The 12,171-nt window shown below is 37.6% G+C and overlaps 1 protein-coding gene across 1 annotated transcript in view; it reads right to left on the bottom strand.

Moving 5' to 3' along the window:
• The window catches only part of MICAL3 (microtubule associated monooxygenase, calponin and LIM domain containing 3), a 165,887-nt gene that overhangs the window by 94,882 nt on the left and 58,834 nt on the right, over positions 1 to 12,171 (bottom strand). The window contains exons 3-13 of the mRNA XM_072873982.1: positions 10,829 to 11,036; positions 9,271 to 9,387; positions 8,462 to 8,563; positions 7,741 to 7,896; positions 7,071 to 7,171; positions 6,128 to 6,385; positions 5,416 to 5,531; positions 4,036 to 4,162; positions 3,432 to 3,525; positions 2,132 to 2,279; positions 648 to 844 (exon numbers count right to left, since the gene is read on the bottom strand). Coding sequence (XP_072730083.1) covers positions 648 to 844; positions 2,132 to 2,279; positions 3,432 to 3,525; positions 4,036 to 4,162; positions 5,416 to 5,531; positions 6,128 to 6,385; positions 7,071 to 7,171; positions 7,741 to 7,896; positions 8,462 to 8,563; positions 9,271 to 9,387; positions 10,829 to 11,036 — 1,624 coding nt within the window. The remainder of the gene's footprint in view (positions 1 to 647; positions 845 to 2,131; positions 2,280 to 3,431; positions 3,526 to 4,035; positions 4,163 to 5,415; positions 5,532 to 6,127; positions 6,386 to 7,070; positions 7,172 to 7,740; positions 7,897 to 8,461; positions 8,564 to 9,270; positions 9,388 to 10,828; positions 11,037 to 12,171) is intronic.

The raw sequence follows: 12,171 nt of genomic DNA on the forward strand, positions 1-12,171 counted from the left end.
CATCATGATCATCAGTATTCTTAAGAGTTCACAGTTTTTGAAATAATACCTGATACACACTGTATTTTTAAAAGGCTATCAAACACAACTTTTTTTCCCACCAGAATGATAGATTTTAATTAAGATCATAAGTAATAAAGAAACAGCTATAACAACATTAATATTTAAAGGTAGGCCATATTGATTTGTGCTAGGCAATTACATCTTTCAGTTCTAATCAAAGATCTTTCATTCCTCATTGGCCTGAAGTTACTCTCACCATTCACAGATGGTAAACAGATATAAAACTTGGCCAGTGTTTTGAAATTACCTACTAAACAACTACTAGCAAGGCATCTCACATTAGCCAAGACAGATGAATGCCTAATAATAGCAAGAAAGCCAAAAAGTTATCTAGTAGTGCTGAAGTGAGTTTAGAACTTCTGAGGATATTATTTTGAGAACATTATTTTGTATTAACCCATTTTTTTGCTCCTGATGCTGCTAACATGGTCTTCATCAGCACCAATAAGAAGTCAACTTTTGTAATGTAAAGTTAGTGAGTGACTAGTATGAGCTTATGCAGAAGAAGCATGAAGATAACTGAAGCACACACATTCATCCTGAAGCTGTCTTTAAATCAGAGAGACCTGCCCCAAACTCCTTACCGCTAGAGGGGATGGTGTCTTTGAACATCTCATAGAACTGTGTGAGGTACATCACCATCGACAGTTTATCTGGCTCTCCGACAGATGCCATTTCCTTTCCAGTCATAATGGGAGATATTCCAAACTCTTTTTCAGCGATGTCAAAGGCCAGCTGGTTATTCTTCTCCACATTGTGCTCATCCAAAGAATCAAAGTCTCTGCAAAGGGCAGAAAGACAGCATGCACTGAATCAAGTAGAAACCAGTCTTCTGAAAGAACTCAGGGATCCATCTCCTTTTTTTTTTTTTTCCTCTAAAATCTCTTGGATTTATTTGCCAGCAACCTTTTCATATTGCAGAGTTGATGATATTTAATTATGGTGAACTTTGGCTCAAACGTATTCTCTTTTCATTTTTTGCTCCTCCTCCAAACCCAGATTTTTCTTTCTTAAAAACTTCATTATCCTCTGAAATATATCTTCACTTCCTCCTTTGCTGGAAAACTGTACTGTTTCCCCCTACGTAAAATCTTTCATGTGCTTGGAACTAAATTAAGTCTCCACTTTTGTCCCCTTTTTTCTTGACTGATCCCTATTTTAGTTCTGCTGGCTTTTTCCAAAACTTGTAGAACTATATAAAAACTATATAAAAAGCTATAGCTTGTAGAGAGTTATATAAACCATTTTAAAAGCTATTTGAACTCTCCACAAGCTATATGGCTATTAAACAGAGTAGCTCAGGTTAACTCGAGTACACCAATAGAGAAGTAATTCAGTGCACACGGAAGGGAATAACCAAGTAATTTTTCAGCATGCTTTACATTGGATTATGTCTTTAAATAGAGCTCTAGCATTTATTTTTTCTAATGTCCCTTTGGGAAGTTGAAGCCGTTTCAGATTTCAATTAAAGTACCAGAGTCTTTGCTCCTGCTACTTCTTCCAGCCAGTGTTTTCCCATTCTAGAATCTGGGCACTGTTTTACCCAATATATCATGTAAGAGGACGCCTCTCATTCATCCAGTCAGCATGTTCATGCACAAACAGTAGCAGCATCTCTATTTAGACTGTGGGTCACTACTTCTAAAAAGAGCAGCCTAAAAGTCTTTTAAAAAACAGTTACTGTTAAACAGGAGATTTATAAAGGGCTGTGTAGAGACTTGTTCATGAGAAATTTAACTGAAGCTATGAACTATTCCTAACCAACTTCACAGAGAAAAGAGTTGTCAGTCAATAATGCTTTCCAGTCAGTACCAATTTGAAGCTTAATTCTGTCAAATCATCCAGAAGAGAAAATGACAACACATTTCTCTTCATATTCATCAAGCTATTATGACCTTCCACTCTGATGGTGAATCATCATACGTTAGCTTCTATCCAGTTTAATTGAATTCATTTCAATCCATTTCTCCATAAGTCACAAATGCATTGCCTCAGTCTCCATACTATTAGTTCCAGATATCACTAATTTTCTGCTCTTCCCAGTTACTCAAAACAGGCAGTTACTCACATTAAGTCTGGACGGTATCTGTGGATAATGGCACACAAAGCTAGGCCACTTTTCCATGACATCGTGAGATCTGTCACATTTACACCAGCATATCCATCAGTCTGCCTCTGGCACCAACTGAGCAATTTACTAGAGCGAGCTACAGACTCTGTAAGAAATCACATTTTTAAGTAGAAATGTACAACATCTCTTTCATGAATTCTAAAACCAACATAAAAACCATGAATCAACAAATAAAACCTTCGTGTAAACAACAAGCTCCTTCTACAATGAGCAATACAGGACAGAATTCTTATTTTTTTAAAAAAAGACTATCTTACCTATTTTAGATCCAAGAAAGGATTTTTAATTTGCTAAAAAGTAATTATCTAAGTTATAACACGCCAGGCTTTTCACCCTAGCCCTTGTAAAAGAGCCCCAGGAATTATAAAACAGTCACAAAGGCTTGTTTTAAAAATTATCAAAAGGATATACAGTAGCACAAATGCTCTCTAAAGCCCAGATATACTATTTCTAATGGAAGAACTACAAATGTACTTCTGCAACTTTTTCTTTTCTCTTGAAAGCTTTCCTTTAAAAGCACTGACCTGTTTTGACCTTGCCTTACTGCAAGATCTGATAAGATTACAGCCTAAAGGGACGTGCTTGCGGGCCAAAGAACAAATCAAAAGACTACATAGCTATTCAGCAGTGAAAGGGAGGCTTAGCAGCAAAGTGCCATTCGGAGAGAGTCGCCAAACACTACCTGGATGTCCAAAGGCAAGGTATGCAAAAGGAAAAGTTCAACATACCCCTCAGGGTACAGGACAAGTAGACAGATACCAAAATGCTTATCACAAGGCATCTAACTTTCAGAATAGTGCAAGCAAAGTGAGGTTTCATTTAGTTAAGATAAGAGATGGGATTAAGTAAAGGAAAGCATGAGCATGAAAGACTGCACAAGAAATACCTCCTGTTATGTCTGTAAGAATTCTGAGTTTACTCTTAGAATGAATTCAGGCTAGGCTTCTGCACTCTAAGTAATGACATTGTTACAGGATAAAGGAGGTGGAAAAAAATGTTGCATAAGCAAATATGCTTAGAAATATAATAGCATTATAAAGCAAGGGAAATTAGGCAAACAGAAATATATTTACATGTTAATTGAAACTTGAAAAATTGGAAAATCAGACCATTCATGAAACAATTTCTGGATACTTTTTTCTAAACCAAAAGAGACTGGTTAAGTAATACTTTAGAGCCTTGCTGCACTGATCCAGCTCCAGAATACCGAAAGGCATGGAGCACTAGCCAGGCCTACCATTCCGAGTCAGCTTTGGTGTCCTGGAGTTCACAAAGTTCTCTATTTCCAGGTGAATGTCTTTCAAGTCTCCTGTATTATACAAGTGGCGTACCTAAAATGACAGAAAAAAAATCAAAAATTACCAACATGTCACGTACCCAAGATCCATACAGAAAGAGCAGGACAAGAAGGAGCCATCCCAAGGCACAGAAAGGAAGACAAGTACACTTATGTAGCAGAAATGTCTAGTCCAAGAACCCCAGAACAACAAAGAACAGCTAGTCAGTGCTGAACAGTCCAGCTGACTGCTGCTGCTCAGTGGATACCAAATTGCAATGACAGACTGCTATACTAGATTATTACAAAGAAAACGCGCACACGCACACACGTATAGATTTCATGTATCATTACAGCAAGGTTAAAACTGTTAAAACCAAAAATTCCTAAACAGGAATTCGTTAAAGTACAGAAGTCTACTCTTGACTGATATATCTACTTTTCACTGCTTCCACACTATACTGCCACATCAGGTTACTATCTGTTCCCAAAACATTAGCATAGCTTCACCTAAGGAAAGACAATGCAGATTGCAAGCATTCAGAAGCACCATTTGTCCAGTTACCTGCTGTGGCCGCAAGAAGTTGACGTTGATATTGGGATACCGGGTGGCGGGATCAATGCTGTAATGGCTGAAGTTTTTACTCACATTCTCAGGGGTGGTCTGAGGCAGTAGCCTATAAATGCTTTCCCTTGGGGAAATAAAATTTAAAAAAAGTTTTGGGTTTTGTTTTGGATGGTTTGTTTGTTTTAGGTTTTGTGGATTTTATTTATTTTTTTTTTTAAAGAGATGTATCACTACTAATACTGCTAAGTCAATCCTGGAGAGATAAACATTCAGATCAGAAATCTAACCACTTCAGACACTGAATAGCTAAGTTTCAGTGTAAGTGTATTAAAATCTGCAATTTAATACAACTCCAAAAATCAAAAGGAGGAAAGAAAATAATATATTAAGCATAACTGAAAGGGTTCCCCAGTACAAGAAAGACATTGAGACACTGGAACAACTCAGGAAGAGGGCCACCAAGGGGACTGGAGCAATTGCCCTGTGAGGAGAGGCAAAAGGAACTGGGTTTGTTCAGCATGCAGAAGAGAAGGCTTAGGGAAGATCTTACTGCTGTCTGCAAACGTCTAATGGAAAAGTGATGCAAGTCTGGCTCCAACTGCAACATTATTATCTTCACCGTTTTTTTAATTTCAAACAAATAGAATTTTAAACATCCATTGTGCCATTTATACAATTTTTAAAATGATACTATGGTTCCTGATGGTCAGAAGCTGCAGTTGCTTATGTTTAAAATAGGTTCTATTAGACCTTGCTTTTACTTACTCCAACTTTTAATTACCCAAGTTCTGATCTCTAAGGTATCACCTTAAGTCACCAAAACAATATTCAACCAAAGACAATAAAAGCATCAAGAACTCAATACTCTGAAGAAACACAAGATGTTGTTTGGCTTATATGAAACAAAGTGATCAGTTTAGGAGAACATGAAATAAAAGCAGGTCTTAGCTTGCTTAAAAGAAAATCATAAAAGATATTTACAAGGTAATAGGGAATTACAAGAATTTTTGTTTCTGGTACTTTAAAGACACCTACATCTTCATCTGCTTTGCTATTGCAAGGCTGGTGACAGTAAGCCAGGCTCACTTTCTCCAGGTAATATCAGTAAGCACCAAAAAAAGACTCTTTGTCTAATCTGCTTTTAAAACTAGGACCAAGAACAGCTGCAACATTTCTTATTCCTCTACAAATATACTTCAGTTTATCAGCTCCTTAGAAAATTTCTTCAATTGAAATTATACCCACAAGCATCCTCAAAAAACTGAGAATTTGTATCTCGCGTTCTGTCTATATATTTGTTCTAGAAGAAACTGGAATGAATGATGAGACGTTGGAGGATTAGATTAGAACTGAAAGTGTATTCATTTTCTCTATTACCTCTCTGCAAGAACTTCCAAAGGACTAGCTCCAAGTGACCAACTTCGTACCATCCAAGCAGAGTCCATTGCAGCCAAAAATCCCCTGGCTATTCCAGTTCCCATTGGCCAAAATGGCTAAGATTATAGTTTAGAAAAAAAGCAGAGAAAGGAAAAGCATCAGTTAGGGGAAATTTTAAACAAATATCAAGAATATATTCAGATGGTAATCTGCTGGGAAATTATAGATCAGTAATTAGCTCAAAGCTCCACTCCCGCTGGGCTAGAGGAAGCCAGATGTATGCTGAATTGGCCATAAGCTCCCCCAAAGCCAATGTTCCTCTATTTCCAACAACAATTCATAGCCTGGAGTGCCTTAACAGCTTCTCTTCAAGACTGTACTTTTTAACCAACTACAAAATGCTAATTATTAACAGGCCTACAGTAGGTTCTGTAGAGAGTCTAATTGTCCAAATAAGAAGCAGATGGGACAGACATAAGTTCAGAAAAAAATCTCTGCACACATTTTCTTAAGGAAGATCATTGCCATCCTAAATATTCTGTTTTCCCAACACTCCTACCCTTCCTTAAAACCTCTCACTTTATTATATAATAAACAGCAGCTTTCCTTATAGTAACTATCTTATAGGCAGTGCATATTTTGGTGATGGGTGCAATGGCTTGTACTTATGCTTCAATTTACTGTTTACACACATTAAGTTTAAAACACAAACCTCTAAGAGACTGTCCCCAACCAGTGCCACAAGTAACTGGTGGCCATTCTGCTCTCGCACCAGGGCTGCGTTCTCTGATGCATACATGCACGTGAAGTCAAACATGGCCACATCTGGCTGACCATAGTGATTGATGGCAAAGTCCAGCGATGGCAGCTGCTGATTAGTGGAGAAGTCAGCTGCTTCTCTGGCATAGTTTAGCAGAGCCTCCTGGTCCACGTTCTCCCGTGAGAGTAATAACTCTGTGTCAGCATAATCCTGCCAAAAAGAGAAAATTAAAAGTGAAATAGCCAAATACACAAGTTTATTTTAACATTGGTATATACTATAGTTGGCATTAAAACTCCTACAAATCCACTGATACTGGTTTGCTCTCTAATTTCTTTCATTCCTATCTGTGTTTATGCTTCCAAGAGAAAATTTGTAAAATTTTTATTGCAAACAGTAATCAGTCCTACTAGCATTTCTGACTGTGAAAGAGCTAAGAAACTTCTGAGTATTTCTCTTCACACACTTCAGATAAAAGGCACAAGACCCCAATCCTTATTTATTAATTTGTGGCCAAACTACTTTTAAATCAGCTTCTGTCAGAATTAGATATATTTCCAATACTTTCTTCACTCCCTGCTCTTTCATTCCCATAAAATGAGGGAAGCTCAACTAAGCTATCAGAGGTTCTTTAAGCATATTTTACCTTAACATGGGAGAAACCCCCAAATCTACAAAGGAATACAAATTTGGAGAGGATAGATCTTGTAACACTCTTCTGATGGCCCAAAATACTTCAGAAGGGCATTAACTACATATATTCGTGGTCTAAAATACACCTGTATAAAAACATTACGTGGTGAAAGAAGAGAGTGTTCCCCTTCTTTCAGCATACTGAAAGGAAATCGTACCAAAATGTTAGTTTATAGAGAGTATAGGAAAAGTTAATGCTCACATGCCGTATCACTCCTTTTTCCAGCAAGCTCTGTTTTTTGGCAGTCATGACAAAGTAGTGTGTATCATCTTTGTAGTAGACAATGTTCTCCAAGTCAATACCTTGTGACAGAACAAAAGACATGGTAGTGAAGGAATAAGTTACATGTTACATGTAACACAAGCTCTATTGGAAGAAAGAAATTGAAACTATGCGGTTAGAAAGCCTTAGAGAGAGAATACCAAGCAGCTTTCTCCCACACTTTTGATTACTTTAAAATATGAATCTTCAATAAAACCACAAACAGCATATTTCACCTGCCTATAGCTATCTCTCTTAAAAAATATATTTATCATCAGTCTAAGGTTTGCATTCAGATGTGGAGTGGAAGAAACTGAACTCAGGGTTCAGACTTTTCCTATTTAGGGCTCAGATTTCCTGAAAACCTTCAGGGAAATAAGTTCTCTACTTCTGAACAAAAATTACACACATCTGAATGATACACATCTGCTTTGTACAGCTGTATAGAACAGCTGTAAAAATGGAGAAGTCAGATTTCAAAGAGAGATGGCAATGACTGAGTTCCTTGAACAAGATGTTCATTTATTGACTAAACATGATACCCGAGTTACAAAGTTGTAATAATAGAGACAAATAGTTTTCACTGGAAATCTGGCAATTGCTGGCAAACCTGTGGCTTCTCGTAGATCCTGGAAGAACTTCTGGTTGAATATGAAGGCCACACCGCTGATCTCTTCTACTTTGGCTTCAGCTGTGGTGTTGCGATTGATGAAGTTTGCTGTGATAGCAATTGCTAGTTTACCACGGAACTCTTTTCGGCGAAACCCTACAGGAAGGATAAAGTGGTAACACTGAAAAATAGAGCATACCTTCAGAGAAGGCTCAGCATGCTATAAACAGGTGCCCTCACAAAATAAAGAGAGAATGGATCTGACAAATTACAAACTCCTCCACAGAGAAAGCAACAATTGCTTCATCAGAAAAATAAAAGCTCTTGTTTAGGGAAAAAGCTCCCTTCTCTTTTTACCTCTTTTCCAAAAATTGCAACTCGCATCAAAAATATTAAGATAGAGTTCTCTACTACACAGAATAATATTCAACACTTCAACTCCTACTCCCAAAAGTGAGAGCTGCAACACTACTCAACTAAAGAAAAAACATAGGAAAAATTATCCAGGTCAAAACACCTAATTCCATTGCTAGTGGATAGGAAGAGGAAAAAGATGACCCACGTGTCTTTGCTACAAATGGATTTTTACATGGACTTTTAATCTTCCCTTTCACTAGTCAAACGTCTTTCCAGATTTTGATTGGGATGTTAAAGGCCATTTTTGTTCTAACTAATTTAAGAATAAATTCTATTTGAAAGTGAATTACCGGCACAACATTACCTTCTAAGGTGTTCCTCCTGCCATCCCCTCCAATGATTACTTCAAACTCATACTCAGATACTGGATGGGTTTTTGGGTGGACCAATGCACGCCAACCTATTCCTGTTGATAAACTCCAAGTTAATAACAATATAAACAGTGCTCATAATAGAACAAATACTTAAAAACACTTCTGACTATCCATAATCCCTTCTTCATGTGGTCAGTAAAAAATACACTGCAAGGCAGCTATACTGTTTACAGGGTTATTGCTGACTTGCACAGCCTCTCTGCATGAACCAGAGGCAAAGACAGTTCCAGTAAAACCCCCCTGACCATTACGTTCAAGGATCACTACAACCTTTACAGATTCTCTACTATCTATTCAATTAATAGGATGCCAAAAAACAAGTAAGCCACCATCTCCCATGGCGATCAGAGAACAGGTTTCACAAAGATACAAAAAGCATAACACGGATCATTCACTGATATAAATATCTTCAGCGAATGCAAGGAAAGGAGTTGTTTTAAAAAGGTATCTTCTAAGTGTAATACGCTTAAATATTTTAGGAGCAATTACAATCTACTGTGTCGTGGTCTATTTCTGTGTAGTACTTCAGGTGATTTTGTTTTATATAGAAACTAATTTGGATTTGTCACTAGAAAGAATAAATCCTACTAAAAATTCAAGCAAAAGTGTATTAATAATTACTCTCATTAATGGAGCATGAGGAAAGGACTTAAGAGTCATAAGCAAGGTTAAGGAACAGGAGTCTGTGTATCCTATCATAACTTTCTCTTTCTCTACTACCCATTTCAATGCTACTTGCTTTCATTCTCCTGATCCTCCGGAGGGTAAACAAGCCCCTGAAATTCCACATTGACATGGATCTCTATTCCCAAGATCAAGGCAACCTTCAAAAGGATAAGCTGGAGCTGACGGATACCTGCAAAAAAGCAGATGATAAAGAAATAAAAGAAAAAGAAAAGAGCACAAGTGCCCACACATCTCTGTTTGACATTACTGATAAACTGATTTAAAGGCCAGCTGCTACTTTCCCACTGTGTTCCCAGTACTTCATCCAGGCAGCACTGGTGTGTAATATCATGGCATGCCAAGAAACTTCTATATGGCTGAAACCCCAGCCCTTTTCAAAGAATAAAAAGTAAATTTTTTTTTTATGTTTCAGTCCCCAAATCAGCAACAAGGGAAACAACCAGAACATGCACTGCAGGAGAGGGAGGGAAGAGAGCACAAGCAGGACTGCACTTTTGTCACAGATGGCAACTAGCCATTTGATCAGTCTAGCTGTAATACTGATCTGCACCTTCATCCTAACACCTTTGGGTTAGTGAGGGCATAGTAAGTTCCTCACTACCTCTTTCCTCTTCAGTTAATGTAGGTAGCGGGTATGAAAATGACAGTGTGCAAACTCTATTAGTTTGAAGGAAGACACCTTACTGTTGTATTTCAGATACTGAAATTAAAAAATGCTCCACCTAAACACTGAATGTCAGGTGTGCTGAGATATAAAAGACGACAACATGCACAAAGTACTGGAATAATAAAAATGACAAGAAATTGGAAGGGAAAAAGCAATCTGCAAGACTGACATTCCAAAGATCTTCCCATTTTACCATTCATTGACAAAAAAAAAGCAAGCAGCAGGTTTTGCTTTGGACAATAAGCCAAATCTTATCTACTGTGTTTGTGCCACTTTATACTTCCCACTTATGCCCAGTGGAGAACCTGGCTGGGCTGTGTCCAGTACATTTTTGAAAAAAAGAAAAACTGAAAAATAGTAACTCAGGCTCCACCAAAGCATTCAGCTTTCAAAGGAGACTGATTTCTCAGAATTTGAGAATCATCAAAATTATTCTCAATTTTAATACGTAAACCTCTATGTAATCAAAACTTATTCATAGGCTGACAGTGTTCTTGAAAATATCTTCATCGCTCTTCCAAAAATTAACAAAGCCAAAATTGTTCCTCCTTTTTCCAAATCAACATTCACAAGAATGTTCAAAAGCATTCAGTAACTTTTCTTTTTTACAAGTCGCTTACAATCCTCAAGAGAAACAGAATAATGTGGTAGCTGCAGGAATGTAACAGCAAAAATACAAAAATTATCCATTTAAAAAAAAAAAAAAAAAGGTTTGAACCTTAAATGTACTTTTCAGTTTGGGAAAAGATATGCCTTGGAAAGTAACAGGCATTAAAGATGATAGATATATATTGCATGTGTGATAATCTCATGGCACAATGTATTTCTTTCACATCTAGTCTAGCCCAAAATGCTAGAATTTTAATGAGTTACCCCCATGCCCTCACCCACCTTTCCCCTATGAAGAACAAGTGCTGCTGTGTCTAGCAGCAGCTGTACTTACTGATATGGTCTATGGATCCTGCACAGAATTTGCCGTAAAACTTTTTGGCGCCAAGACCCCTCAAGTCATGTATGGTGAATGGCCACAAATGCAGCACATTATTGCGGGAAAAGGCATCCCTCTTTTCTATGACCACCACCTTGGCTCCTAGGAATGACAGGTCAATGGCTGTACGAAGGCCACAGGGTCCAGCCCCAATTATCAGACACTGCAAAACAACCAGCACAGAGTAACTTTACACTCCTAGGAGGAAAAAGATATTTTTACCACAGCTTCCAAGCATCCCACAGCTCTTAGGAGTAAGTGCTCTTCGTCTGCAACATAAGCTGAAATTTCAGATCAGTCTTTCTGTTGTTACCTGCCATGCTCTGCCACTGATACGTTAAAGCAGTTACCACAACCCAAAAACAAAGCATATCACAGAGCAGCAAAAAGTTTGGAGAAGCAGGCAAGTCACCTGCCTCTTTTAAACTCTTGTTTTAAGAAGAGATGCCAAGGCGTACTCTCCAAGCTATGTAATCACCTGGAGAATGGCAATATTTCTGAAGGCTTCTCCCCCTCATTCCATCCATGTGCTTTTTTTTTTTTTAAAAAAAAAAAAGTGATGCAGTGTTTTCCTCTCATCTTCCAAAGCCTGAGCTGGCCTTTCTTGATGACATCCTCAGTAACACCAAAAATTCCTCATCATTACTGAGTAGCATAGCAATGGCTAAGGCAGATAAATACAAGAGATGCTGGTGTTTTTATAAACATTATCATCTAGAGTAGCACAGACAGTAGTCAAGTCAGAGCACTCTAACTTATGCCTATGCTGGTGCTTCTACTATTGCAACAAAGGAAACTTCAGGAAAGTAAATATAATGTAAATATGAACTTTGTGTGACTAGACAACTTTTATCAAAATATGTTTTCTCCAACCTAACCTTTGTCACATCAAAGGTCTTTCATCTTCTCATATGTTTTTCCACTCTACTCACAAACACTATCAGAGGCTAATAAACAACTTGAGAATGTAAAATACTTGCATATCTAGTGTTGGAAGTACTTTCAGAGAAACAAATGATACAGCAAGATCATTTCTTTTAAGATTAAAAAACCAAGATAGTCAGTTGACACTTCTTACCCACAGAAACCGAGGTCCACAAAGAAAGCTAGCATGGTTATGTGCATTCACAGGAATATAGTACACAGTCCATTTTGTTATATCATTTTTGTACTTTGATTTCTACTGAGTATAAACCAGACCCACAGAATAAAGACCTCGCTACAGTGTTGACTGCTGCTGCCATGTGAGTATTTTCCAGATCCTTACATACCCCTATAGCTGGACAGCAAAGCCCTTT

This window comes from Ciconia boyciana, chromosome 1 (genome assembly GCF_034638445.1).
Source record: "Ciconia boyciana chromosome 1, ASM3463844v1, whole genome shotgun sequence".
NCBI classification, from domain to species: domain Eukaryota; kingdom Metazoa; phylum Chordata; class Aves; order Ciconiiformes; family Ciconiidae; genus Ciconia; species Ciconia boyciana.